The sequence below is a fragment of the Drosophila mojavensis genome, unplaced genomic scaffold (assembly GCF_018153725.1).
Source record: "Drosophila mojavensis isolate 15081-1352.22 unplaced genomic scaffold, ASM1815372v1 contig_231, whole genome shotgun sequence".
In the NCBI taxonomy this organism is placed as follows: Eukaryota; Metazoa; Arthropoda; class Insecta; order Diptera; family Drosophilidae; genus Drosophila; species Drosophila mojavensis.
In genome coordinates, this window is record NW_025318772.1 from 6,283,976 (window position 1) to 6,311,060 (window position 27,085).

General features: G+C 38.8%; 1 protein-coding gene across 3 annotated transcripts; it reads right to left on the reverse strand.

The window, feature by feature from the left end:
- Positions 1 to 440: 440 nt before the first annotated feature.
- On the reverse strand, positions 441 to 23,420 carry LOC6575146 (serine-rich adhesin for platelets). Of its 3 annotated transcripts, none has more exons than XM_032728544.2 (9): positions 23,232 to 23,420; positions 22,359 to 22,728; positions 11,904 to 12,129; positions 11,009 to 11,120; positions 10,232 to 10,775; positions 8,469 to 8,606; positions 4,120 to 4,686; positions 1,848 to 3,096; positions 441 to 776 (listed from the first exon to the last, which is right to left on the reverse strand). In XM_032728544.2, exons 2-9 carry the CDS (start codon positions 22,366 to 22,368, stop codon positions 734 to 736), a joined length of 2,889 nt encoding a protein of 962 aa, XP_032584435.1. In that variant the 5' UTR covers positions 22,369 to 22,728; positions 23,232 to 23,420; the 3' UTR covers positions 441 to 733. The 3 variants fall into 3 exon arrangements, with proteins under 3 accessions (XP_032584435.1, XP_032584431.1, XP_032584437.1); XM_032728540.2 differs by having other exon boundaries at positions 23,129 to 23,420; XM_032728546.2 differs by lacking the exon at positions 8,469 to 8,606 and having other exon boundaries at positions 23,129 to 23,420.
- Positions 23,421 to 27,085: the final 3,665 nt, after the last annotated feature.

A 27,085-nucleotide genomic window follows, 5' to 3' on the forward strand; every position in this document is an offset into this window, starting at 1 on the left:
CTTTGATTTGCTAGCGTAGCAGAAGCCCAGCAACAATCACAGTGACAACAGCTTTTACGGATCAACATCAAAGCAGCCCAAAAGTTTCGGCTCAGAAAAGAACGGACACTTCGTTCCACAGACAAAGAGTCGGCTTCGGGTAAGCTTTATGCTCGACCAACGGTCAGCAGCAGAAACGCAATACTCGTGTTCTCAATTCAACTGCATGAAAGCTTTTTGAAGCTTACCACACGGCTTAGCTGTTAACTCGTTTAACATATCTCTGTTAAGTGGCATGGGCATTACATGAAGTTGGCTGCAAGCGCAAGTTTGAGTTGCGTTAAGTTAGCTGCGAACGCCCAATTTTATTGTATCGACCGCCACCACACTAACGGAAATACAAATTGCAAAATTACATATCATTTTTAGCCATCATAATGGAAATATGAAAGCGGAAATAGTTGATAAGTTTATGGTAAATGTTTATTATCAAGCCATATATCAATTTACAGTATTTACAAGCAATATTAAATATCATATTATCAAAATAAATTTGCAACATTTTGCTAATAATAATTGGAGTGCGAGATTCGTACACGTTTAATCTTATTGCCTAGCTAGCCATATATTGTTTGTATTTAATGATTTAACGTTCCAAATGCACAATATTTAAATATAAGTTTAGCTTATCACAAAAACAAAAGGAATTGCTGTACATTCATTAAACAAAATGACAAATGCTGAATTTGTGGCTTCAGAACATCCAATTATCAAATTTCCCGCGACGCGTTTGTTGTCTGTTTAATAAAAAGAAACAAATTATTTATATATTGAGCCATTGATTAGAGTGATTAAACTGTTACGGTAAGCTAAGCTAAAGTGCAACTACACGCATATTTTCTAAGTTTTAATTGGAATGATTTCTTAATGATATGAATTGATAATTGACGAGTTGATAATCAGATGAGTTAAGAATGAAAGAAAGAATAAAAACCAAAAGAGACATTCAAACGTTTCAATTTAATTATTTATTTGGATTACTTAATCATTAGGCATCTTCATCGAACATTTATTATTTATTTATATGTGTTGTATATCTTCGCTTTAATATTTATAGTACATGTTTCATAACTTTAATACATCATAAAAATAATCATAATCATATGAACAAAACAAACTGTAATTGGGATTTATGCTTATGCTACAGCGCAGCTCATTTAAAAAAGATCACACAATGCCCACAATGTTTTCAGAAAATTGTAAAAAATGCTTATCAAAAATATATATATAGATATACAGTTATATACGTATATATGTACTTCGTATTGGAACTGAAACATTTATGCAGCATGCAAATTTATACCAAATTTTTGAGTTTAAACAAAAAATGGCAAAATGATCAAAAATGAACATAATCATAGAATTATATAGTTTATATATATTTATAGTGTTATCTACTGGATATATGGATAAAAGGCAGCTCGCTGTGAACTAGCTGGGATTTAACATTGAAATTTGATATTTCGGTTGATAAGTACAAGTTCAGTTTTGATTTTCGTATACGCTCTACAATATTGGGATTGTCTTCGATACGGTTTGCCCCACGGTTTGACAAGCATTGGAATGTACAAATAAAGAATAAGTTCTATTGACAGCTTCATTTCACGACTTTCGCTTCTATTTAAGAAAACCACATAGATTAAGGCTAGCTAAAATGGATTTTAACTACAGAAATCTCTAAAGCAAACGCACACAGCTAAGCGGGCCAACAAAAAACAACAATCTGGGTGCAAGCACGACTATGGGCAGAACTTGGCTGAGTTCCGAGTGATTGGAACTCCAAGCTGCTTCAAACTTGCGTCACGCACTGCGCGTATTTGTCCAGTTCGCCACGCAGCACCCGCACGCGCTCCGTCTCCTCGCGCAGCGTCCGGATCAGCTCCTCGATGGTGCGCTGTTGCGTCAACACTGTCGTCTCCAGCTTATCCAATCGGCACTCGAGCTCTTGCACTCGTGGCAGGGTATCGGCGTTGCTCTGATGGTTGTTGAGCAACGCTGTCGCCGGACTGTCGTTCACGCTGACATTGTTGCTGGTGCTCCTCTCCGCCTGCTGCGTGCTGCTGGCATTGTTGCTCGTCTTCACCAGAGGCGACACGCTGCGATTACGTATCGACAAGCTCTTGGGGCGTGCCGCGCGTGACTCCTCATCGCTGCTCATGGCAGTGGGTGCGGCAACTGGTGCTGCTGCCGGTGCTGCTACTGCTGCAGTTGTCGCCGTCGCCTTTGCTGCAGACATGCTCTTGGACATGATGGCGTCGTGGCCGTTGTTGCTGCTACTGCTACTGTTTATAATATTTGTGGTTGCTGACTCCAGCTTTTGGCTGCTGCTGCTGCTACTGGTGCTGCTCTCCACGATCATGGACTGCTGCATGATGCTAGAGGAGGTCACCGCACTCGATTGCACTTTCGTTGCAGTCGTATTGCTGCTGCTGCTGCTGCTGCTGGTAACGACTGTCGCTTGCTCACTTGCGAACAGCTTTGAGGTGCGCTCAGCAACGGAAACTGGGCCGCCACGGGGCTCAACGTTGGGCGAGGTCTTTTTGCGAGTCACCTGCGATGCTTTCAGCTCCTCCATCCAGGGTGCCTTTTTCTTTTCCCATTCGCGTGGCTTGGGCTTGGCCAGCTGCGGCTCCTCGCCCATCGAATTGTCATCCGAGGAGCCTGTCGCCTGCTTGCCACCAACCCCACCGGCGCCGCCATCTTCACTTAGCTCGCTGGCGCTGCTGGCCATGCCGCTGCCGTTGACATACACCGTATTGTTGTTGCTCTCACCCACCACATTGATGGCCGCCGAGGGCGGTCGACGTTTGGGCGCCTTGACGCGACCCGCGCGCATGTCCTGCAATATTGAGCCGCGTTCCACACGATCAAAGTCCGTATCCTCAACGGCTATGGTAGCAGCACGTCTCATAACCACACTGCCAGCTGCGCCCGCTTCGGGCAGCTGTCCGCCTAAGAGTTTACTGCCAGTCAATCCATCGGAGACGTCGTGCGATACGGCACTGGTTAATTTACTTTCAGCACTCTTCTTCTTCATGCCGCCGGCCAGAATGCCGCCTGCAAAAGCAAGAGGGAGAAGCGATTATTTATTGAACTTGAAATCTGAATGAAATCACTCAAAGAGTTTGCCAATTTTAAGGTCGTGTTTACACTTAAGCTCTTGTGAACTGCTATAGTACCACTGAAACCATATATTTCTGCATCAGTTATATAAATCGTCAGTTCAGTTTATCTTTTGCCACATCTTTTATTTCCATTCACTCTTTTAATTCTCTTTATGCTTCTTTTTCCATTTGCGTTCATTCTCCATAATTGTCTTTCTTTTTTTTTTCAACGTTATCTATTACCTCTACTAATTATCGACTTCATCCGTGATTCTACTGCTTCTTTACTAGCTCAAAGAGTTGCTTTGCCGTATCTAATTCACCTATAACTGATTTATTATATTTTTTATGAATATTAAACATTAACTACACTCATTACTTCTGCTATCTATGTATATTCATAACATTTTAAATTATATTGTGGTTTTTGGTCATATTTTTCATTCTTCATATTTAGTACAACATTTATACAACATTTGCCCCATTTTTCTTCTTCTTTCCTTATTGCGAATAGTAATTTTTATAAAATTATTCATTTAGGATTAATTGATTGATATTCCTATATATTTTTTTATTGCTACTACTTTTCCAATCAACTACCTTTTTTTTACTAAATAGTTTCATCTATTACTCTTTTTAGTTTCCCCAAAGTATTCCTCCAGTTTCATTGCACCCGAACTACTTCTACTACCACTGCTTAAAGTGGGTTTCTAACTCTTAACAAATCGTAAACTTTCTGAGCTGTAATGGCTACTCCCTCTACGGCTCCTCCACATTCTCAGTGCACAAGTCTCAATTCTGCAGCACTCACTTTTTTATGGCCTTTAAGCCAAAACACCGACACATACATAACTGAAACTCTAGCATTTTTATTGGGAACTCACAAGGTAAGCCTTCCACTTACTACTTTAACTGCCTTTGACTGCAGCGCTTGCTCTTTGAGTAATTCCAATTCAATTGAATTTTGCCAACTTACCTGTGACTCCACCCGTGGGCGTCTTCTTAAGCGGCACACTTGGCTTTTTGCCCACCGCCGGCGGCGCTGGCGACTTTATTTTCTCATCCATATTGTCCAGACTCTTGCGCAGTTCCGCATACGCCGAGGCTGAAGTGTTGCTGCTGCTGTTGCTAGTGGTTGCTGTTGTTGTTGTTATGATCTGGCTGCCCTGCTGCTTGCCAGCGCCACCGGGCAGCTTGCTCAGATCGAGGTTCTTGTTCTCCAGCGACTTGCGCTGGGCGGCCACAGTGCCGATCGGCAGACCCGTTTCGCTGAGTATATCATTGAGGGAGTCGCGCGATCCGAAGCTCTCCTTGCGTCCCGTTGTGGACGAATTGCTGCTGCTGCCCGTCTTCTTGATATAGACCTTCGATGTGGTTGAAGCGCTGCTTTGCTGCTGGTGCTGCTGCGTCACCGCTGTAGTGGTGGTGCTGCTGCTGCTGCTGGAGTTCGTTGTGGTCATGTGGCTCGTGTTGCTTATCTTGCGCTGTGATTGCTGCGTTGTGCCTGCTGCCGCTGCTGTTGATGGCTCGTTAATAGGCGCGACTGCAAAAGGGCAGAAATATGTTGAAATCATTTTAGACAATGGAGTTGCTGTATTCATCGCTGAATGTGGGCTGCATTTTAGGCCACCCAAAAGCAACAATCAGCGCTTGATCATCATCAGCATCAACAACAACAACAATAACAACAGCAACAAATCGCGCACTTCAAGTTGAGTTCCGTCCAGACGAGACAAGTTGGGTCAACTTGAGCCAAGTATTGCGTTGTGCTGTGCTGTGCTATGATGTGATGGGTTGTGTTTATTATTAAAGATGAGCACGTCGCGAGCATCGGCGTGACTAACATTCAGAATGGCAACCGCCGAGCGACTACCGCAACAGCTGAGCTAAGCAGCGCTGAGCGATAATGCAAACAACGAAACGAGTTTCGCCGCTCAACTGTTGCCAAATGTCAATAAATTAACGTGGTTGTCAAACAAAGCGCTAGTGGCGTAGGAGCCAAATGCAAAATCCAATTCACACACAGCCAACTACAAGTGATCAGCTAGAGATGCGTGCGTGAGACGCACAAACACATGCAACATCTGAATATACACTATGGGGAATCTAACGATGATTACTTAGTTAATTACTAGTTCAACTTTTTACGGTATTGGAAAACTTTCAAATTTTTCTTAAGTATTAGAATATTACATTAGAGATCTCCTTAAAACTATGAATAGATATTAGGATATTTTAATAGAATTTTAAAATCAATTATTATTAAAAACTATAAAAGGTTTAACAAGATTTGTTAGAAATTCGTTATTGAATTAATGAATTATATTTTCTATGTAAACAGTTCCAAAAACAGTTCATGAGGAGAGAAAAGATCCGCTTAAAGCAGAACAACGAAATTAAATCATTGCTCCTCGAAAAATAAGGAAATCAAATTATGTGAATAACTTAAGATGATCTACTTTAACAGAAAATATGCTTATAGTTGTACCTAATTTCTGTCTATTACTAAATGCCTCAACTAATTCTCGTGCGTGTCACGTGAAGAAACACGCTCACATCTCTACTACAAACGCCTTAAGATAAATAGCAAATGTGCGAGGCGCGCATACATACATAAATAAACGGCAATAAATGCTGTTGATGGCAACAGAAATCGAAGCACACATTGATTGAGTAACGCTTAAATGTGTAAAGGTCAGGCAAAACAAAGCAGCGACAGCGACAGCAACAATCACAATCACAATAACAATAACAACAATCAGAAAATGGACAACAGACAAATAAATGGCAACAAAAAGTTTGCCATAGAATAGACAGCTTGGCTACGACCCGTTGATAATTGCAAATGGCAAAAACGAATGCGCTGACGACTTTCACTGCTACCAAATGACAAACAGGCATAAGCAGTAGCACCAGCAGCAACAACAACAACAACAATAACAACAACAACAGTTAAAAGTTGTGCGCGAATTGAAATTTAATATATAAGATATTTTTATTTTTATTTTTTTTTATTTTTAAGTATTGAGTAATTGAGCGTCATTGGTGTTTTGTTGTTGGTGCCGTTGCCAGCGGCAAAGCGAAGCGCGCGCACAAGCACAAAAAACGAAAGACTTAGGCAACAAACTTGACTGCCTGCCTTGATTTAATGATGACTGCGTTTCATTTTAACTTTTTAACTTTTAACAGGCTAATCATCAATCTCTCGCACACACATACACACACACACAGATATACACATGCGTGTGTATTTAATTATATGTTTCAATTTTCAAAGCGACAACTCGCAAACCGCAACAAAAAGTTGCCAATTAGCTAAACTCCATGGCTTTGGCCCATGTGGCAAATGCAGTTGCAGAAAGCAGCAAAAGAAATCCGCAAGAACGGTAATTGTAGCACACGCACCAGTCACAGCAGCAACAACAATAATAATAAAACCAGAGAAAGACAACAAAAAAAAAAAAAAAAAAAAAAATAAACTTGACGCCGCGCCAAAAGGAAATATATAATTGAATAACGTAAATGGTCAAGAAATCAAAACGTACTGAGCCAAAAAGGTAAACAAAAATGCTGGCAAAGGTACAAAAAGCGCTGCTCGGACTTGGGAGAGCCACAGTTCAAGAGAGAGAGAGAGAGAGCGCGATAGAGGGAGAGCAGCTCTCTTGGCAACATTGTTGATAAGCCAAAAGCTAAAACAATCAAACAATGATGGAAGGGTGCAGATAGAGGAGAGCAAAGATCGCAGAGTGGAAAGAGAAGATGGAGAAGTGGAGAGCGCCTGCCGACAAGTGAAGCGCGCGCATTTTGATGTTGCGGGGCTCGGCTCAGATAATCGCTGCCTAATGTGCGCCCATAATGAAGTTCAGCGCTCATGATCAAGTAGATTATGTGCGAGCGAGCCCAGAGAGACATGCAGAGAGACAGAGCGAGAGAGAGAGAGAGAGAGAGACGCGAAAGCAAAGAGCGCAACATCAAATTGGAACAAAAGCCGCAACAAAAACAATAAACGAAGCACAGAAACCAGTTACAACTGATGTTTTAATATTGTGTTGCTTGTTGTTGCTGTTGCTGTTGTTGTTGTTGCTTCAAGCGAAGGTGGTTTGGCGTTGCGGTTGTTGCTGCTGTTATTGTTTTTGCTTTTGCCTTTGGAACTGCGACGTTGACAAAAGCTAATGGCAAAGCAAAGCCAGAAAAATACAAATAAAAATAAATTTGATTTACATGCGAAAACTACATTCAACCATAACGAATTATGTATACACTCCATGTTAATCAAATGTGAGCTATCAAGAAGAAGAGGAAGAGGCAGGAGCTTCTAAGCAATAACAAAAACTTTCAAAATGTGAAAATTAAATTCAGAATCTATCTGTGTTAACTCTTAGCAGTTGAAGTTTTTATTAGACCATTGTGCCTGGGAATTAGTGAAACAAATTTATTATTGTACTTTAGCTAATAATTTAAAGAGTATAGACATTATATGGGGTTTGTGCAAAAGATCAAAAATAAGCGGCAAAACATACTTATAGCGATTACAGGTCGAATTTAAAACTAAATACTTAACAGCTTCAATTGATATGTAATTGAGGCCAAATAACTCAACAAAATGTGCAAAATCAACAAAAATAAAAATCGATTTAAATCAACTTTTATATTTTTTGCAGGCTACCGCAAAGTATGCAACGTGAGACGATTCAAATATGTTTATATAAATATATATATAACTATATACATATATAAACAATAGGTGAAATAAAATGCAAAGCAGCAGCCAACTAATTAGGTAACTGAGTTAAAGCCGTTTGCGCGTTTTAAACAGCGCGAAAAAAACGCGTAGAAAACGCCAACGTTTCAGAGGCAACAAAAGAAAATGTTTAACAAAGGCAAAACAAATAGCTAGCAAAAAAAAGTATAAATAAATATAAATATATGCATATATATAAGATAAACAAGTTTAGCCAAGCAAATTGACAACTAAAAGCGAAAACAAACATGAAAAACCGCATTGGCATTGGCTAAGGAAAACGATGCCAAGCGCGCTTTGGCTAAGATTTTCCGCGTCTTTGGCTGTGAGTAGAGACTGTGTCTAATTTTTCGAGAGCATTGCCGGCGCCAAAGAAAGCCAGCTCAAGATTGTAGATAAATAATAACAATAATGAAAATGGAAAATAAATCATAGAAATTATGTACATGGCCAAAAAGAGCCAAGCGATTTTCCATTTCACATCGAAAAGGCCTCGCGGCACGACGGAGAAAGGAAAATGAAAACTGGCCAAAAACGAAAAGAAAAACTCTTGAGGCTGCCACTGGAAAAACTCGTTTACATACAAATCGTCGTAATAAAGCTGGCCATGCGAGCGCCCAAGAACTCGAAAGAGCCGCCGCGCTGCGGTCCCGCTCCCACTCCCGGACCCGCTGCCCCACCACGGCGTGTGCGTGGCCGTGGACGCGGAGGGGGCAGAGGCGCTGCCGGCACATCAGAGTGTAGTTGGTGTGCGTGTGTGTTGAGTGTGTCGAGTGGAGTGTGGAGTGTAGAGTATGGTGGGTCGTGTAGCAGAGTGTAGTTGCAGTTAGCCGTTGTTGTCGTTGCAATGGAGTTTTTTATTACACACGAAATATTGTAGAAAGAGATAGAAGAGGAGTAGAAGAGAAAGAGGGAGAAAAGTGTAGAGGAAAATTACACAGAGACAACGACACATCACAGATATGTATATATGTATATAAGTAAATGAAGACGAAGAAGAAGAAGATAAAGTAAAATAAAGAAATACAAATAAAATCTTGAATTACTCGTAGAGCAAGAAAGTCGACATAAGAGCGATAGTGAAACGTAAACAAAATGCTAATAAAAGTCGTTCAACAAAATGCAAGTAATAATAAACATAAAATGGAAAATATACATATATATGTATATATAATTGTTGAGATGATGTTGTATGCAGTGATTCGTTATAAACATGTTGAAGAAATGAGTCGAGTCGAGTTGTGCATATGTGAATATATGGGTGTGTGCGTGTGTGTGTATGTGTGAAGTGGATCTAAACTGACGTGGGATGAGAATGTTGTGTGACTTTTCGAATTTTGGGCTAGAAGCTCTATAAACTATTTGGAGGAGCTACGAACGATAGACATATATTGTCACTTCTATAGTCTACAAAGCGTAAACGCGATAAGGCACTGTCTATAGGTAACATACATATATATTCTAGCTAATACTTTGAGCTCATTACCTATGCTTGTTAGCTGAGACAAAAGAACGACCTTATTTTCCCATATGCATATATAGATTTTAAACTTTGCAAAGTTAACTTAACTTCTGGTATATGCATATATGTATATCAGCTTTAATATTTACCCTCTAAGAATATTATAATCTTCTTCAACAAAACACTCTAGATACAACTCATGTATTCAGCAGATATATATGGGAAAGCCCCCGATAACTTCCTCCAGAGTTATCTTGGGTCTTGCATGTCTTAATATATCAAAATAACACCTAGGGATACAAACTATCACAGTGCTAACAAACTGTTATCAGTTATTGATAAATGGGTTCTTTTTTATATAGATATACATACTATAAAGTTTACTTCCTAAAATATAGATATACTATAAAATTTACTTTATTTATTATAGAAACTATATCACAAGTGTAGCTCAATTTAAACTATGTTTCATTTACATTTTGGTAACAATCTTATCAGTATGATAGAGTTGCTTGCGTGGCTTTAACTACGTCTATGGGTTCATTTAACACTCGTCACAAATTCGACAAGTTTTTCTTTAATTAATTCAATTAGCGAAACGAAACGTTTATTGACTTTTGTATGGAACGAGTTGGGGACGTCACGTCAATTGACGATCCGGTCGGCCCGGGCTTGAGTTTTCAATTTCAAATTTCAATTTGGGGAAAATTGCATCCAATTAAATGCAGCGCTACGAAGATGCGGATGAGAGCTAATGACGGCAAATGACGGACGATGAATGATGCAGTTGACAGACCAAATCAAAACTCATCGACAATGAATGCCAAATGAATGCGATGAATGATATAAATATGGATGGCTCTTGTTGTTGTTATGCGCACTCACCTTCTGAGGGCGTCAAGAGTTTGACAAAATTATCGGGAAAGACGCCCACTTTGCCGTTCAGCTCGCCCTTCCACCAGCCCTTGTCCGGCAGCTCCATGCTGATGATAGTGATAATGTCGTCCACCTTGAGCTCCAGCTCGTCCTCGTTCTGCGGCGCATAGGGAAACTCCACGCGACAAATGTCGCGATGCGGCTTCGGTGGTAACGTGGGCGCAGCAGCAGCAGCAGCAGCTGCTCCACTCACAGCGGCTGTGGATGCCGTGGCTTTGTTTTTCGATTGCTTTGCTGTGGCTGTAGTTGCAGGTGCAACCGCTGCTGCTGCAGGAGCAGCTGTTGCTGTTGTTGCCGTTGTTGTCGCTGCTGCTGCTGCTGCTGTCGCTACGTTGGCAGCTTTTCCTGTTAGCGCCGATGTCGTGACCGTTGCACCAATCGTTGGCGGCCGCTTGGAGGCCAAAATCGGCGATGGTTCGATATGTTGCACAAAATTTGAGGGAAATACGCCAACTTTGCTGCGCAAACGTCCGCGCCACCAGCCTTCCTCGACCTAAATGAGAGCAAAGCAGCACAAAAATACGTTCTTTTCTCGTATATTCATATTCATATTCGCTTTCAGTTCTGTGTTATTGGGTTGCGTCAAAACTTATTGGCAAAGAGGTTAAATGGGGGTTGTGGGCACTAAGTGTATGCGGTTTGTGGTTATATATATGTATGCACACATACATACATACATGGACAATCTGTCTGTGTGAGTGTGTGTGGATGTGTCTGTGTACATACCTCCCCTAGGAATTCAATGACATCACCCACGGCCAGCGTCAGTTCGTCGTCGTTGACTTGTGTGTAACTGTAGATGACTTTACAGCGACGATTCGATGTCGCTGATTTCTCCCTAAGAGCGCAAAATTCAAATAAAAAGAGAGAGACAAAAGAGTGCACAAATTATATATGTGTAAATGTATGCAAAGAGAGAGAAAGACAGAGAGAGAGAGAGAGAGAGAGAGAGCGAATTCACAAATTCTGTTTACAATCAATGATACCAGCTGAAAGATGGCTTTAGAATATGTGCTCAATACTAAAATTTTAGACATAAAATTTAATTTTAATGAGAGAGAATAAAATAAGAGAATAAATCGGAGGAATTATCTGCTTTACATATAATTTAAATTCTAACTGTTAATCGAAGAGTTTAAAAGTTCAACTTATCAAGCAAATAAATATATTAAGTGGTTAAAAATCTTTAAATGTTTAAATTCAGAGAATAAAAAATATATAAATTTAAATCTTTTTTTAAATTTGGAAACAATTCATCGTCACAAAAAATCGAATATAAATCGTTCTATTATTCATATTATAATATGATATTATTATTCACGTTTAATAATTAATTAAATTAAATTCAAGAAATAAAATAATTAAATGGGGAAAGGCAGCAAAAATAAAGCTAATAAGTTAAATTAATCAAGTTCCTGTTGATTTTTATTGAATATTAACAAATTTGTATATTGTAGGCAAGTATATATGTATCCATATATATTTTTAAAATATTTTTAATGACTTTTTTTTTCATATTTTCAATAGATTCTGCTTAAGAATTTTCCACAGCAATTATCAATCACTCTCACACAATTTTCAGCTAATGTCATTTGAATGTTAAGCTGATTGCGTCACTAACCTGAGCTGCACCGCCGCACTGTCATCGCTGTGGTTGCCATTGCTGCTGGGCTCCAGCACACGAACAAAATTATCCGGAAACATTCCCGTTACGCCGGAGGATTTCAGTGTGCCCTGCCACCAGCCGCCGGGCATCTGTTTGATGCGATGTATGATGGCACCCTTGTGTAGATCCAGTTCATCTGGTTCCTTGGCAGTATACTCGTACTCCACTATTGCACAGATTGCTGCAGAGAAACAGAGAAAGAGACAGAGAGAGATACATGATATTAGTAAGCCAATGGGGTTGAGCCTTATATGGGACACGCGCAATTTTTAATGGCAATGTCCAAGTGCACATATTTACTATTGCGCAATCCCGCCGAGTCTATCTGCCGTCCGCCCCTCGCTCCCCACCTACTGGCTAAAGTGTTGTCTATCGTTTCGCTACGTGACACTCACATTTTTGTTTATTTTCCTACAAAAAATGCTTAAAAAGTAAAAGTTACATGACACGCTCTTTGTCTCCATATTTGGAGCTATGCTCGGAATGGTAATGATAATACCAAAAAAAAAAACACACACACACACAAAGCAAAAACAATACGAAGCGAATCGTGGGCATCATCAGTCAACTAGGCGTCAAAATTGGGTTAACGATTACTGCTGGCAGTGACTGTGGCCCATGTCAAGTGAATTATTAAAAACCCCGCATTGTTTTGTGCCATTTGATATGATATGATATAAAGTCTTCTTCTTCTTCTTGCTACAGTATACAATTCTTATCAAGTATAGACTCGAGATTTGTGGTCAATTAAAATGATGTCATGAAAAACATTTGCTTGACATATATATCTTTATAAATATTTGCTATGATGAGTAATTGTTGATAATAATGGGCGGCATACTCATTTGAGGAAAAAGAATAATAAATTTCACTTAACTGAACAAGCCAAAAGATATCGCGAGCTGGTAAAATATTTTCAAATATATTTTATTTATAACTTTACAAATAATTTTAAGCTTCCATTTCTAACTAATTCCTTAGCCTATTCTCAGCTTCACTTTAAATTTTTCTGTAGCGCATTGCAGAGTCATTATAACCCATAATTATGTTCATTCACACCACAGACCAGAAGCCCCCAAACAAAAACAAAACTTGCCATGACGCATCATAGCAATGCCATAGACGGCGATTCACAAACATATATACATATTTATAATATAATAATATAACAAGAGCGAATTCGCGTACAACCAACGCTTGGCTCGCTCGCCCTCGAAACAATTTGAATTGCAACAACAATAAGAGATCTCAGCTTATTGGGTATTGGAGGCTGCTGCCCCCGCACGAATCGCTTTATTTTCTATCAAATTTGCTTTATGATTTAAGCATACATACATACATATTTAATTTTTATTAGGACGGCTGAGACACATAATAGGGCATAAACGGAAACATTTATAGGCTTAAGATTCAGAGAAGCGTGCGAAAGGAAACTAGAATCTGCGATAAAAAATAAACACGTTGATAAGCAGCTTGAAGTAGAAATGAATAAGTGACTAAATAACCATAAAAAATATATAAATACCCTAGGAAACGATAAATTGTTGATAAAGAATGAAACACAATGGACCATTTAGAGGTACACAGGAACTCCCTCTTCAGACAATTCATAGGGTATGCAATAAGGTGAGCAAATAAATAAATTCCAATTGAACGTGATGTTCTATATGTGAGGCAATAAGACAGAGCCGCTTTTATAAACAGACGATCACAACTCCAATAAATGACGTGTGTGCGCTCCAATACTGAGGATTGCATGGGGAATGGGCAAATGGATGCGTCACTTGAGAGACACTAAGTGTAAACCATTTAGCAGTGTGTAATTGCTAATGCGGACTGACTCTAACGACATCCATAATGAACAATTAAGACGGACTGTTAAGTGATTCGAAATGCTTTCAATGTGACGAAAAGAGAGCAGCCAAAAGGTGTGCGGGGCCGTTAAGCAGAGAGAGAGAGAGAGAGAGAAGCGGACCACCAACGTAGTCAAGTGCCTGCCAAAAGCAATCTAAAGCTGCTTTGTGTGGCGCACATAATAATTTCACTTTATTTGCAGACGACGACAACATTAAAAGTTGCACAAGACCAGATGGAGTGAGCAAGAGGGAGAGAGCAGGAGAAAGAGAGAGTGCCGACAGAGTGAAGTGGCAAAAGTGCTGGAGTCGCTGCCGATTTGTAACTGGGCCAACACGGCCGTATTTCAGTTACAGTTTAACCCCACGCCAAAGCCAAACAAAGCGACAGCCAAATGAACCTTTAATGTGGTTTCTGTTACTGTCGCCGAATACCCTCTAAACTGACTGAGACGGGGCATATTGAAATGTGTTGGCTAACAAGCAAATCTATATTTAATGATAATTCATGTAATAATATTTTATAATTATTTTAGGCTAAGTGCAGTTGTGTTAGGCATTAAATTTTAAGCCTATTCAATTCTATATTATTAAAAATGCAATTTTATATTTCATTTCTAAAGACATCTAGGCCAATTATATAATAAATTTAATTAGACAATACCTTTTGTTAATTATTTAATAATAAGAATCATTTTTAATTCCAAGTAGTCTAAGCCTAAAAATTGATATTTAATTTGGACTTAATAAATTCTATATTATTTAAAGCTTAAATGTAAATTTAATGTTCCATAAGCCTACGCCAATTAGAATGGAACTAATGTCAAGGAAACGCAATCACACTGTCTTTATTATACAGGGCATCTATGAGTCGCGCTCTGCCATTTCTCATTTGTTCTTTTTTGTGTTGAGCGCAATTTTTTTTTCTTTTATATTTTCTTTCTTTTGGCCAAACACATTGCATCTGAATGTGCGCTTTAATAAACCAACAGACAGCGACCACAAAGCTCAACAACTACAAATGTAAACTTACTACACACACATACATACATATATTCACATACACGCATACATCAACATTGTAGAATGGGAAGCATGCAACGACGAGCCAGAGCGTTGCTCGTGAAATGAGGCGCGCCAGCTAAATGCTGAGAAATGGTGAAAAGTTGCAGCATTAAGTGGTGAAAACTACCACCACGTACAACAACAACTAATACTACTACTACTTATACAACAACATGAGCGACAACCGCTGAAAAATGAGGCGACGGCCATGCCACGCGGTGTCGTGTGAAAAATCCAACTGGGAAATCGTGCAAATGTGTCAAAATTGAAGAAAATGACAAGCTTGTAGTCCGCACATTTGACCGCCTGAGGGCGTTTATGTGTGCAGTGGGCGTCTGTAAATGGGATGCGCTGTGCTTAAAAGGCTGAGCCAATGTCACAAAAGAAACAAAAAATAAAAATAGATAAATAAAGTCGCAACGCTTAAATTTGCCATAAAAATATGCAAATCGTAAATATGAACAATTTATCACAGTTTCGATCGATTTACAACCACCAAATACGACTTGGAAATGCTCTACAAAGCAAGTGTTTTACAACTATTTCAGAATGGAATTTATGCTAATTCAAGGCATTGATAAGATAATTTGCATGCATATATCATATAGTTACATCAGGCGATGAGAAAACCGCAACTCTTACGTCACCTTACCCAAGGCTGCTACTGAAGCTTTATCAATTAATTAAATAATAATAAAAAGAAAATGACAACTCATCTAGCGTGAATTGCGGCATAAAGAAGAGATTAAAGAGCTCTTTGGAAACCAAGAAAGTAAACCCCTTTATGCTTGATTACTTACTTGTTTACCTTCAAGAATATATCATTTAACTCAAATACAATCGTAAGCATATGAATATACATATGTGTGAAGCGTAAGATTCTTGAACCCTATGTGGATGATTAATAGCTTTCTCGACCTTTTCATTATCCAGCTCTGATAGCAATAGATTACCATTGATGTTTCTCTTTCTTTCAATGAGCTGCTGTCTACAATTCCGCTAAATTGAGAGAGGGAAAGAGACAGAGAGAGAGAGAGGGAAAGAGAGAGGGAGAGAAAGAGAGAGAGTTTGCTGGGCCGTTAACAGAGTGACGCATGGAAATGAATCAATTTGCTGGCCACATAAAAAAAACACACACACCTGGCTGCAGCAGTCAGGTATGGCGAACGGGGGTTCAACCGGTTCGCGCGGCACACCAACACCTCGCATAGCTGTGGGTGTGTGTGAGTGTGAAGATAAATTCCCCCCATTTCGTCTGCACTTGAAGAAACACATGCTAATTGGCTTAGGAATCAGTTTTTGGCTGGCTTTGTCTATATCGCTTGGGCCATGAACCGTAAATGTTATATTGCGTTTGCCTGAGTTTTAACACACTTAAAAGAAGCCAAAAATGGTATGGGGGCGTGGCGGACAGCAATAAATTCAGAAACATGCTTCACTTTCTCAGCTATACTTGGCCTGTCAGCCAACTGGGGTGAAAGGGCAGGTGGAAAATTAACTAGGCTTGGCTTATGTGGCGCTAACTAAGGGTTAAATGTTTGACGACTTTTCTTTAGAACTAGGTCAAACGGGATGACATAAAAATAAAAATAATATAAACAAATTAAAATGCGGGGTAAACAGAAAATAAACAAGATTAAAATTAATTGGTTTTAAGAACGAGAAAGTTAGATAAAACATGAAATCTAAAATAAATATTGTATTCAAGACTATCCTTCAACTTCCTTCAATATGTATACCCAATGGACTTTACATTGAAATTAGACGTAAACTTATTCTCATTAAGCTTAAAGCGAAGCCTCCTTCAACATTTACTAAACAAATAATTTGTTTATAATATCGACTAATTGTTATCTCTATACAATAAATTCATAAACTACAATATAATGACTCGCTTATCGGATATTTAGGCCAATTAATTACACACGTTCAGTTCCAGCTATGAAAGTCCTTTACACTGCAGGGCTCAAGGCTTTGTCCTTGAACTTTGTTACATTTACGACCTTCATGTTTACTCGAGTTGACATGTAACGGTAATTGGGGAAAACTCATGGCCAAGGTCGCAGTCGCAGTCGCAGCCGCAAACATTGCGTGCCAAATGACGAGGAAATTGACAAAATAAACAAAATGTTGACAAAACAAGCAAAGTAAACAATTTGCCGAAACTGGAATACACTAACCAGCCATGGTATAGCTAATAAATAAATAAATATTGATTTATATATAGTAATCATGGTCAGCATGCAATATTTGATTCAGAAATCATTTATCAACAAGCCGAGAGCTCAGAGTCTATCAAAATAAAATCTCATTCAAAGTGTCATATTCTAACATCAAATCTATATACTCTATGGAAGTGTATGCTTGAGCAACTTCACAAATTTTCCCGTTGTATTGTGTGCTTCAATAATTAGCTTCTGGCATTTATTTAGTTATCGCAATGCATGAATCACGGCGCCAAGACACTCTAATCCAAGCTGATAAAAGACAAACTATTCAGTGCTACCTTATATGGAATTTATATGTGTGTGTGTGTTTATGTTTATTTGTGTGTTGCATTTTAGGTGTAAGCTTATCAGAGCAGAGTTTTATTAATATAATATATATATATATATATATATATATATATATATATATATTTGTGTGTCATGCAGCTCGATTAAGTCATTTGGCCTGGGTGTCACTGTCACACGCGTGATTCGTCACGGCCACGCCCACAGCTGCACTTGAGCAAACAAACATCTACACCTTCACACCCAGACACCCCTACACCCATACACCCATACACCCACACAGCCACGCATTTTGCATTTTTCATTGCCAAGGCCAAGCAGATAAATTGGAAAACGCATGCGCTTGATTTATGCGCCGCCGCAACTCGTCGTTTGTTTAATTAAAAAAGACTTTACGATGGAAAGTGTGTGTGTGTGTGTGTGTTTGTAGACAAGATTCAAGACTATATATGCGTATATGGTATGTGGGGGCGTGGGCCAAGTGGGCAACTTGACTAGCAGCCCGGGGTCAACTGGCCATTAAGAGCCTCTTGCTGATTACATTTTCCTAATGGTACTTCATTCAGTACAAAGCGCTTTTCCATTTGCCGTGCAACAACAACAAATGTACTTCGAAACGTTATTTATGCTGCGGTATTTATAGAAATAATTAGTCTAGAGATAATGTATACTGCATTAATGATTCAATGGCTTTTTATGGGTTTGATATCTAATAATTTTCAAATAAATCTAGAGATTTTTTAGTGAATTCCAAATTTACTTTAAAAACTAAATCCAAGAAAGAAATCCAGATGTGATAGGCATGAAATACAATGCAATCAAGAGAATTGTGTTAATAAGATTTTTTCTAAAGATCCTTGGCTATATCTATACAAAAATATAAATCTGAAATAAAATTATCAATGCCGTTTTATATTAGCCATAATAAGATGATGCTATATAAATAAAAGGCTATAAAGTTTAGCTCTTTGTACAATTCACTTTACTAAACTCAAAGTTTTCATTTCTCTAATTTGTAGAGTTAAGAGGGAATGCACTTTACATTTAAGTTTTCACTACATTCCAGAAAAATACTCTCAAGCCATTCAGCTCAAGCACTCACTCTTTAGTGCTCGACAAACAATAAAGAAAAACTAGAACAGTCGTCAAGTACTTTCAATTCGTCTGTTTAGAATTGAGTAACCAAATTGCCAGCTTGACTCAATGCATTTCCATTCAACGCTGGAAAATTCTTGGAAATGTAATTGTTTAAAGAACAGTTACTTTTCACTTATTAAGTTTCAATTATACGATTGCGACAGTCGAACGCTATTGAACGGACGCACGGCCAGAGCGAGGCCAGAGGGTGCACACTGAAGACGAGGCCTTGAGTTCAGTTGCCGCTTATCAGTTCAATGATATGCCTACAAATACACATATGTATGTATGTGTGTGTATGTGTTTGGATTGTATTTATATGGCTTGCGCCCGCATTTCTCACTGTTTGCGACCAGAATTAATGATGCCTAAACAATTGACTGATAAGGAGCATAGAGCGTATGTCTTACAAACTGTCGCCCAATCAGCCAAAGCAGCATAAATACACACACAAGCACACACTGGGAGTTAGAGTTAGATATATTCATACCTGCACACATACATACATACATACATATGTACTTACATAACGTGTGGTTGTTTAAGCAGCGCAAATATTTACTAAACTTGGCATAGTTTTTCATTATTTATACGTTTTATGCACTGATAATAATTTATAAAGCAAACGGGCATATTAGCTCTGCATATAAAATTCGAGTAAATATATTAATGATAATAACGACTTCCGTTTAGGCAAGAGAAACGTCACATGAGAATTGGAACAATAGTTAATTTACTATATAGCTCATAAATTTATTATTGTATTGTTATTTTGGTGTTTTTTAAAGGTTATCCGTTTCTTCAGTATTCAAACTTGATCTTTTACGGTGTAATATAAGTTTGTATTAGTATTACAAGATACTTTTATCTAAGGACACATCCACCTAACAATTACTCAAATTGCAAAGGGTATCTCATAGTCAAACACAATCATATGCAGGTATTTCCTAGTCGAGCAGCAAATGGCTTGATGAACTCTTTTCAGTGTCAGACGCAAGCTGAGTAGCACAAAAGTTTTGTATTTAACACGCCAAACTCGATAGGTTACCATATAAATTTGTAAAAAAAAAAAAAAAAATGTACGCTCTGATAAGTTGGCGATAAGATAAACTAGCACAGAGCAAAAACAAAAAATACTCGCACAATTCAGCTACTTCCACGTCGAGCATTTGTTGTTGTTGTTGGGGGCTGACTCAAAAGCCTCGCGAATGGACTGCAAACAATATGCATTCACAGTTATTTGCATGCGAATGATTGTTCAATTCGAAGGGAAGCGGCGTCTGCCGAGAGTCTAAGTATACTAAACTCGCATAATTTTGTAGCTGTTCGTCGTTTTGCAATTCGCAATCGTCGTGACAAAACCTCAGACCTGATGGGATGATTCATCCATCCATCCATACAGTCGATTATGAGTGCTAATGTGAACAGGGCTAAGAAATTGTAGGCAAATGCAGGCAAAGGCAGCCGATTCATGGGCTGGGCAGGGCCCACGCACAACCCGAGCCAGATGAGGAAGAAGAAGACGGCGAAGGAGTAGAGGAGAAATGGAATTGCCACACCCACAAGACACAAGGCTGAAGAAGGCTTGCCACAAGCAATTTATCAAATAGCAGCCGGCGCAACTGATAAGCGATTCGTATTAAAATAAAGATTTCACAAAAATATTTTATGAAAATAGCAATAGAACTCTGCCCTAGGCGAGCATGCCCCGCCTGAAGATACCCGGGAAATTTCATATTAATTATTCAGAATTATATTATAATTTGTATATGCTTTACTCTGCCCAACTATGCGCTATATTTATGTTTCATTTAGAGAAAGATACAATTTTAGTCAGCCGGACTATATGTATATCTAGTACATCTCATATTACTTGTACCAGGCTGGGTATATTAGCTCAACTGCTGCCTGACCCATGTCAGATACCCTGTTTATTTTTATTAAATTCTAGGTATTTATTTTAAGTTATAGTAGAATTTCAAAAACTACCATATCCATCTTGATATCTGTAGATATATAAACTTCATTCAAACTAATTGAGGTTTAGCTCTCATTGCTTCTGACTCAAATAGAACCCAACTGTGGGTATGAATCAAGCATATTTATAGAGTGTTCCCCTGAATGTTACAAAACAGCAATATACCCATTACTAATCATGTCTAATGGGTATAGTGTATTGAAAGCGTTGTGTGTGTGTGTGTGTGTGTGTTTGGGCATTTCCTGTTGGTCATCAGCATCATTTATGGTTTGCTGCAGTTTCGCTTTTGTATTCTTCAAGATTTTTCACTTTTAGTTTTCAAATCGAATCACTTAAAAACAACAACAATAATAACAACAACAACAGCAGCAACAATAGCAACAAACAACGGAAGAAAGCAGCGGCGTCTTTTGTTCGGGATGCAAATGCGACCCAGACAAAACCATTCCAGACGAGCTCCATTGTCTGCCTCGAATTGTTCATCAACAGAAATCATCAGATAGGGCAGATGGGGGCCGGGTGTCGAGTGGAAGCTGAATATATATGCAACCCGATTGGGTAGCTGATTGCTACATTATCAGCGACATCAACAACAACAACAACAACGTTGAACATTCGAACAATCTTGAGGTTGACAAAGAAAACAAAACCATGTTTTATTAATATTATTGCACGCTCAACGACTCTTACTCTAGCCCTATCAGGGAAGTTATAAAGAGTGTATATAAATGCATGCAGATAAACATACCTATACATACATACTGAATGTTATAGTCTACAGCCTAAGCTGTGAGCTAAAGCAAGCAAATTATTACAAACTGTGAAGCTATTTTCTTTAAATCTTCAACTTAAATTTAAACAAATGATTTCAATTTCTCCTTTGTTACACAAAAACTTGTTTTTCAATTTGCGCCTAATTCTCGTATATTTATGTATTTCATAACCCACACAAATGATTAACAATTAGAGGGTTATAAACTAAATTTTTAGTAAAGTCATATATTTCTCACTTTATACATGTTTTTTAGATACAACTACAAACTGTTGTAAGAAAATCTCAAATTTTCTGTACGACATCAATTTAAAGCTCTTTCCAAAACTAGGTTTACGAACCTCAAAAGACCAGAACTTGTCTAGTACTTAGAGTCATGCCATTAAAATTGCTGCGTTTACCAACTCTGTTTCTGGAACAAAAACACTTTTTCTACCTGATTCAGTTTCTACAAAGCCAAATCTTTTGTCTTAGCCATTCACATTACGTTTCCCAACAAAATCCCGCACGTTCGCAGCCGAAACAAAAAGAAAAAACATTAGAGAAAAAACTGTTTAAACTCTTTGCTGTATGAAATCATCAACAACAAATTCATTTTTTTTTTTAAGTAATAAAAAATAAAGTCAACTGTAAAACTGGTTTCGAATCTTTTTTTATTATTATTTTCTTATTTGACTTGAGCCAGGCTAAGCCTCTGCGGGAATCTAAAATCTATGTACAGCGTACGTTAACGTTAGCTCTAAGTACCGCAATTTGTAGTTGCAGCCACAACAATCGTAAATTTGTTGTCTTAATGTCCTTGTGGAGGGGCAAAAAAAACTAGAAACTAGAAACTTTGCACGCCCACCCCGAGACACACCCAACAATGCGAATGGTAGCGCAAAGCGTAGAGCGCAAAAGGCATAGATAAACGGCATAGATGGACCCACCCTAAAAACATAGCCAACGGCAGTATCAGCAGCAGCGCAGCAGCAACGCCGCAACAACAATAACAAAGGCAAAACTGCAGCAAGGCACGAAATTCATAGTTTTTTTTTTTCGTGTCCCTCTTCTTCTCTTTTGTCATCGCGTTCTTAGAACAAGCATACTCACATTTGTCCATGTTGTTGTTGTTGTTGTTGTCGTTTCGCCAGGAAGCAATTGCGTCGCAGTCGCGTCGCAGCAGCAGCACCAGCCGTTGCCGTCGCCGCCGTTGCCGTCAGCCGCGGCAGTTCAATGGACGGACTCCGTGTCCGTGTCTTTCGGGCCAACAACAACACGCGCAGTCGACGACTTTTCCTGTGCCGCCCCCGGTGTATCAAGGTATGAATCACGCGCGTTCTTCTGTTTACACACACACACTCACAGATGCACGAGAGAGGCACAGACAGAAGACAGACACGCTTATAAATTGTTTCTCTTCGTATTTTTTTACTCGGAATTAAAACGCTTTTTGCGTGTTTTATTTTGACCCTATTCGCAGCTAAAGAACCAGAATGGGAATTAATTAAAATATATGTATATATACATAACACAGAAAATATATAACATTAAGAAACAGCGGCAGCGCAGAGTTTTTAAGAGTCCGCACAAAATGCTGGGCCACAGGGGAAGAGACAGAGGCAGAAGCAGCGGCAGCGGCAGCGGCAAAAGATAAAGCAACAACAACTACAGCAAAAGCTGCGTTTATAACGGCGCACTTTACAAATTCACGTCACGTCGGATCCACTTGTATGTATTTACAACTACAACTACAACGACTGGGCCTGGCCTGAAGCTGCCTGCTTTCTTACTCAACAGAACGTTTACTGTGCGGCCGCTGTTTTCTTCTTTGCATTGCCACAGCCACTTTCGTATGCACTTTTCGCCTGCGTTTTATTTACTTTGCTTTGTTATTGATTTTCGCCATCTCACACTTAAATACACACGCACACACGCATATGCATATGCAGATGCCAATGCTAGCTAAAACACTATTTCTTTTACCGATTTCCACAAATTAATAAATAGTGCAATCAGTTTGCAGAAAATTCAAACTGGATAATTCAATTTTTGCTTAGTACAAGCGTTAAGCGAACGACGACACCATAAAAACAATGCCAAGTGGCCGCAACAGGAACTTATTCGACCGTACAAACAGCCGCTCGGCTAAAGTGCGCGCAGAAAACTGCAGACAATGTGACCAGTGTGACCGTTTTAGTGTTAATCCAAAAATATTCATTCTTCCGCCATTTAACCAAAAAACTAACAACAATGCCAAAAACCAAATACGCCTAGTATTTTACAACATTATTTTAAATATATAACAATTCATTTATATATTTTATATAAATAATATATTTATTAGCTACGTTCCAATCATTTTGCCCTTAAAAATAAAACCCATCTTATATATCAACATATTTACATCTGTCTAAACACAACATACGATATAATAAACCGCAATTAACAGTCAGATAACAAATAAAGCTATCACAATAAATAAAATGTATCCCATTTAAATGTATTCAATTTGTTTTTAAATACATCCCAAAATTATTTTTCTTATTGTACGACTTTAAAGTATATTGTGTAGGGAATATTTTTAAATTAGCCGCCAATATGGGTGTTGTAGTACTCAGCTTTCAGTTGGGTGTTCGATTTAAGTGCTGCCCAGTCTTATGAAAGTTATCGATAACTGAGCTCACTGCAAGCCTATAGATTGAGTTGTCGTTTTACCACCACTTTCTATACACAGTCGATCGCTCAACCACCACAATCTATCGCCCATCTATTATTATTAATTAAAACAACGCAGCGCGTGGAGGTGGAGAAAAATTTGTGAAAAGTGCAAAAACGCAGCGCGTAAAGGTAAATTTCAAGAAAAACGCAACGATATCATCTGAAAATAGTGCGCGAGACGTATGGTTAGAGATCGAAAATTCAGTACTCCTCAGTCCGTGCGTGCGTATGTGTGTATATGTGTCTCGTGTATGTATGTATTTCCAATTGAGCTGGTTGGCTCTGTTTCTCTTTCTAAAAAAAAATTATATATGTATGTACAAAACATATATGTATGCATATATATTCAAGAAAATCTACAAAGAAAACGCAAGTGTGTGAGTGCATTTTGTAGCTTTGTGGAAAATCCAAAATAAAATGCCAAATGCATGCAACGGTTCATCTATTTACATATTTTTCTTCTCACTACGCGCAGTTCGTGAGTGCCAAGTGTGTGAGCGAGTGTGATAGTATGTGTGTGCCTGTGTGCGTGTGTTGCTTTTCTAACTCTACGCCCCTCCCCACCGCACTCCGATGTCGTTGCTCGCAATATCTGCGCGCTCGTTACTTTACTACAAATCGGATTAAATTCTTCAGCTGCAACTGCTCCGCTCTAGCTGCACGCCCTTCTGCCATCCCTTTTCCATTCTGTTGCATTTGTGTTTGTGTGTATGCGTGCGATCGTGTACGTATGCATGTGTGCATAATTATGCGCCTCTCCCCGTTGTCCTTAACTCTGTCTCTTTTTCTCTGTCTGTCTCTCTCGTCGAATGCCATCTGCTGCTAATTGCCGTTATAATTCAGGTGTCAAAACTCGTCATTTTGTGGGCGTCTGAAAAATTCGCATGCAATTTGTTTAAAAACAATTGCGGCAATTACAGCGGCAGCAACAATTTGAAAATGAAAATCAAAAGCAAACAATGGATAACAGAGAAACAACAACAATATCTGTTTATGATGGCAGCTGACGTGAGCAATAGGGATACTCATTTGATAAAATATGAAAATAATTTGCAATACCGAAATTTATTTGAAGGCATATAATTGTCTAATAAGGAATACGAAATACTTTAAATAACAGATGTAAAGAACCCATTAATATAAACGGTTGAATTTCAAAGCAATTAAGCAACTGTTTATTCCGTTATTTCTGCATAAACGGTGTACATAAATATAAAGAAAAAAGACAGACAAACAATCTGTCAAAACAATTAGTTTACTGTCATCCAATATCATCATATGTATCACTGGCCTTCGCAGTAATAGCCAGGTGAATCTGTTTGTACGTTGAACGCGAAATGCGATCTACGTACAGAACAAAGAATAAACAAATTTTTAATGCAAAAATGTAAACAAAAATTGTTGCAAAATCTTATCTATTAGCGCAAATAAAACGAATTATCAAAAGTAGGCAGAGTACATAGTATTTTTTCTGCACACATACAGTGATCGTTCACGAAGAAGAATAATGTGAAATTAAATTAAAGATGTAAACAAATTGTATTTAAAGTTGCTTATTAATAAAAGAATAGTATGTAAATTTATCGATCTATTTTTCGCTTGTTACAAATGTCTGTATGTGTGCCATCTCTATATTCATATTTGAAATACAGTGTGACCGTATTTGGACTTGTTTGACTTTGTTTTTGTTTGTGCAAAATGAAAACTCTAAAGAAGAAAGATAAAATAGCGACAACATCAAGAACAACGCGTGTGCAGTGTAAATGTAAATATGAGAGATGCAAAATGTGGCACAAGTAACTGCAACAACAACTAAGACAATAGTAACAACTGCGGGCGCTCTTGTAATTAGAGGCAGCTGCTGCGCTGCCGCTGCTTCGATCTCTGTCGCTGCCTGCATCTCTGCTGCTGCTGCTGCTGCTGCTGCTTCTGCTTAGAGATGAGCGTCAATGTCAGTACGACAATAATTTCTCAAGCAGCTTGATATACTATGTACATATTATATATGTGAGGATGTATGTATGTATATTTTGGCTTTGTCAACTATGTTACATACATACATACACCAATGTATTTGCATAGCTTTACATTCATTTGCGTGCATCACATTGTAATTTTTTTTTTTTTTACGTGATTTATTTTGAATTTTTTATTATTTATATTTTTATTTTGATTTGACGTGCAAAAAGTTGCGCCAAACAACGTCAACAGCAGCGGCGACGTCGACGGCGTCAACGCCAGCGACGCTGAAAATTGTTGAGATTCCATTCACATTCCACCATGCAATTCGTAGTGGATTATAGTATGTGTGTGTGTGTGTATGGCTGCTGCTGCTGTTGTTGTTGTTGTTGTTGTTGTGGGCTGCTCCGCCTGCAGGCAGCGACTAAACAGGTGAGGCGTTGTCTATGTGCTTGTGTGCATTCCAAAAACACACACACATACACAGAGTCCAGGCATGAGCAAGGCAATAAATACAGTGATCTGCTGCTGTTGTTGTTGTTGGAGCTGTTGCTGCTGCTTTTTAAAAGTAAATGAACGATAAAAAAAAGTGAACAGGCCTGGCCAGGCCAAGTCAAGCCGGGGCCCAGTTTGCTTCTGCGTCTAGTTTGTGTTGGCTAGGGCGAAGGGGTGGGCGTTTGGCCATTGATGGCAGCGCATAGAGAGTTTGAGCGCAACCCCCCTAGCAGCGCGCCACTGTTGGCGACGTCGTCGTCGTCGTCGTCGCTGGCTGCTGCATGTTCCAATCGACGGCGACGACGACGACGACGACGAAAATGCAATTTAGCTCGTTTTTCTTGCTTCTTGCTTCAATTTTTTTCTTTTCTTCTCTTTTCCGCACATTTTGAAACATGCCTGTTGCAACTGCACACACACTTACATATACATTGTGTGTGTGTGAGTGTATGAAAAAAGGGAAAACGAAACGAAAACACAGAGAGTGGAGCAGCAGCAGCAGCCGCCTTGTGGGGATAAGTCGCCGAGGAATGCGCATTTTTGCAATAATAATCAGCAACTAATACTATTTTTATATTCTGCCCAGCAAGGCGAGCAACCGAGCGAGCGAGTGAGCGAGAGCACGTCTGCATCTGTGTGTGTGTGTGTGTGAGTGTGAGAGAGAG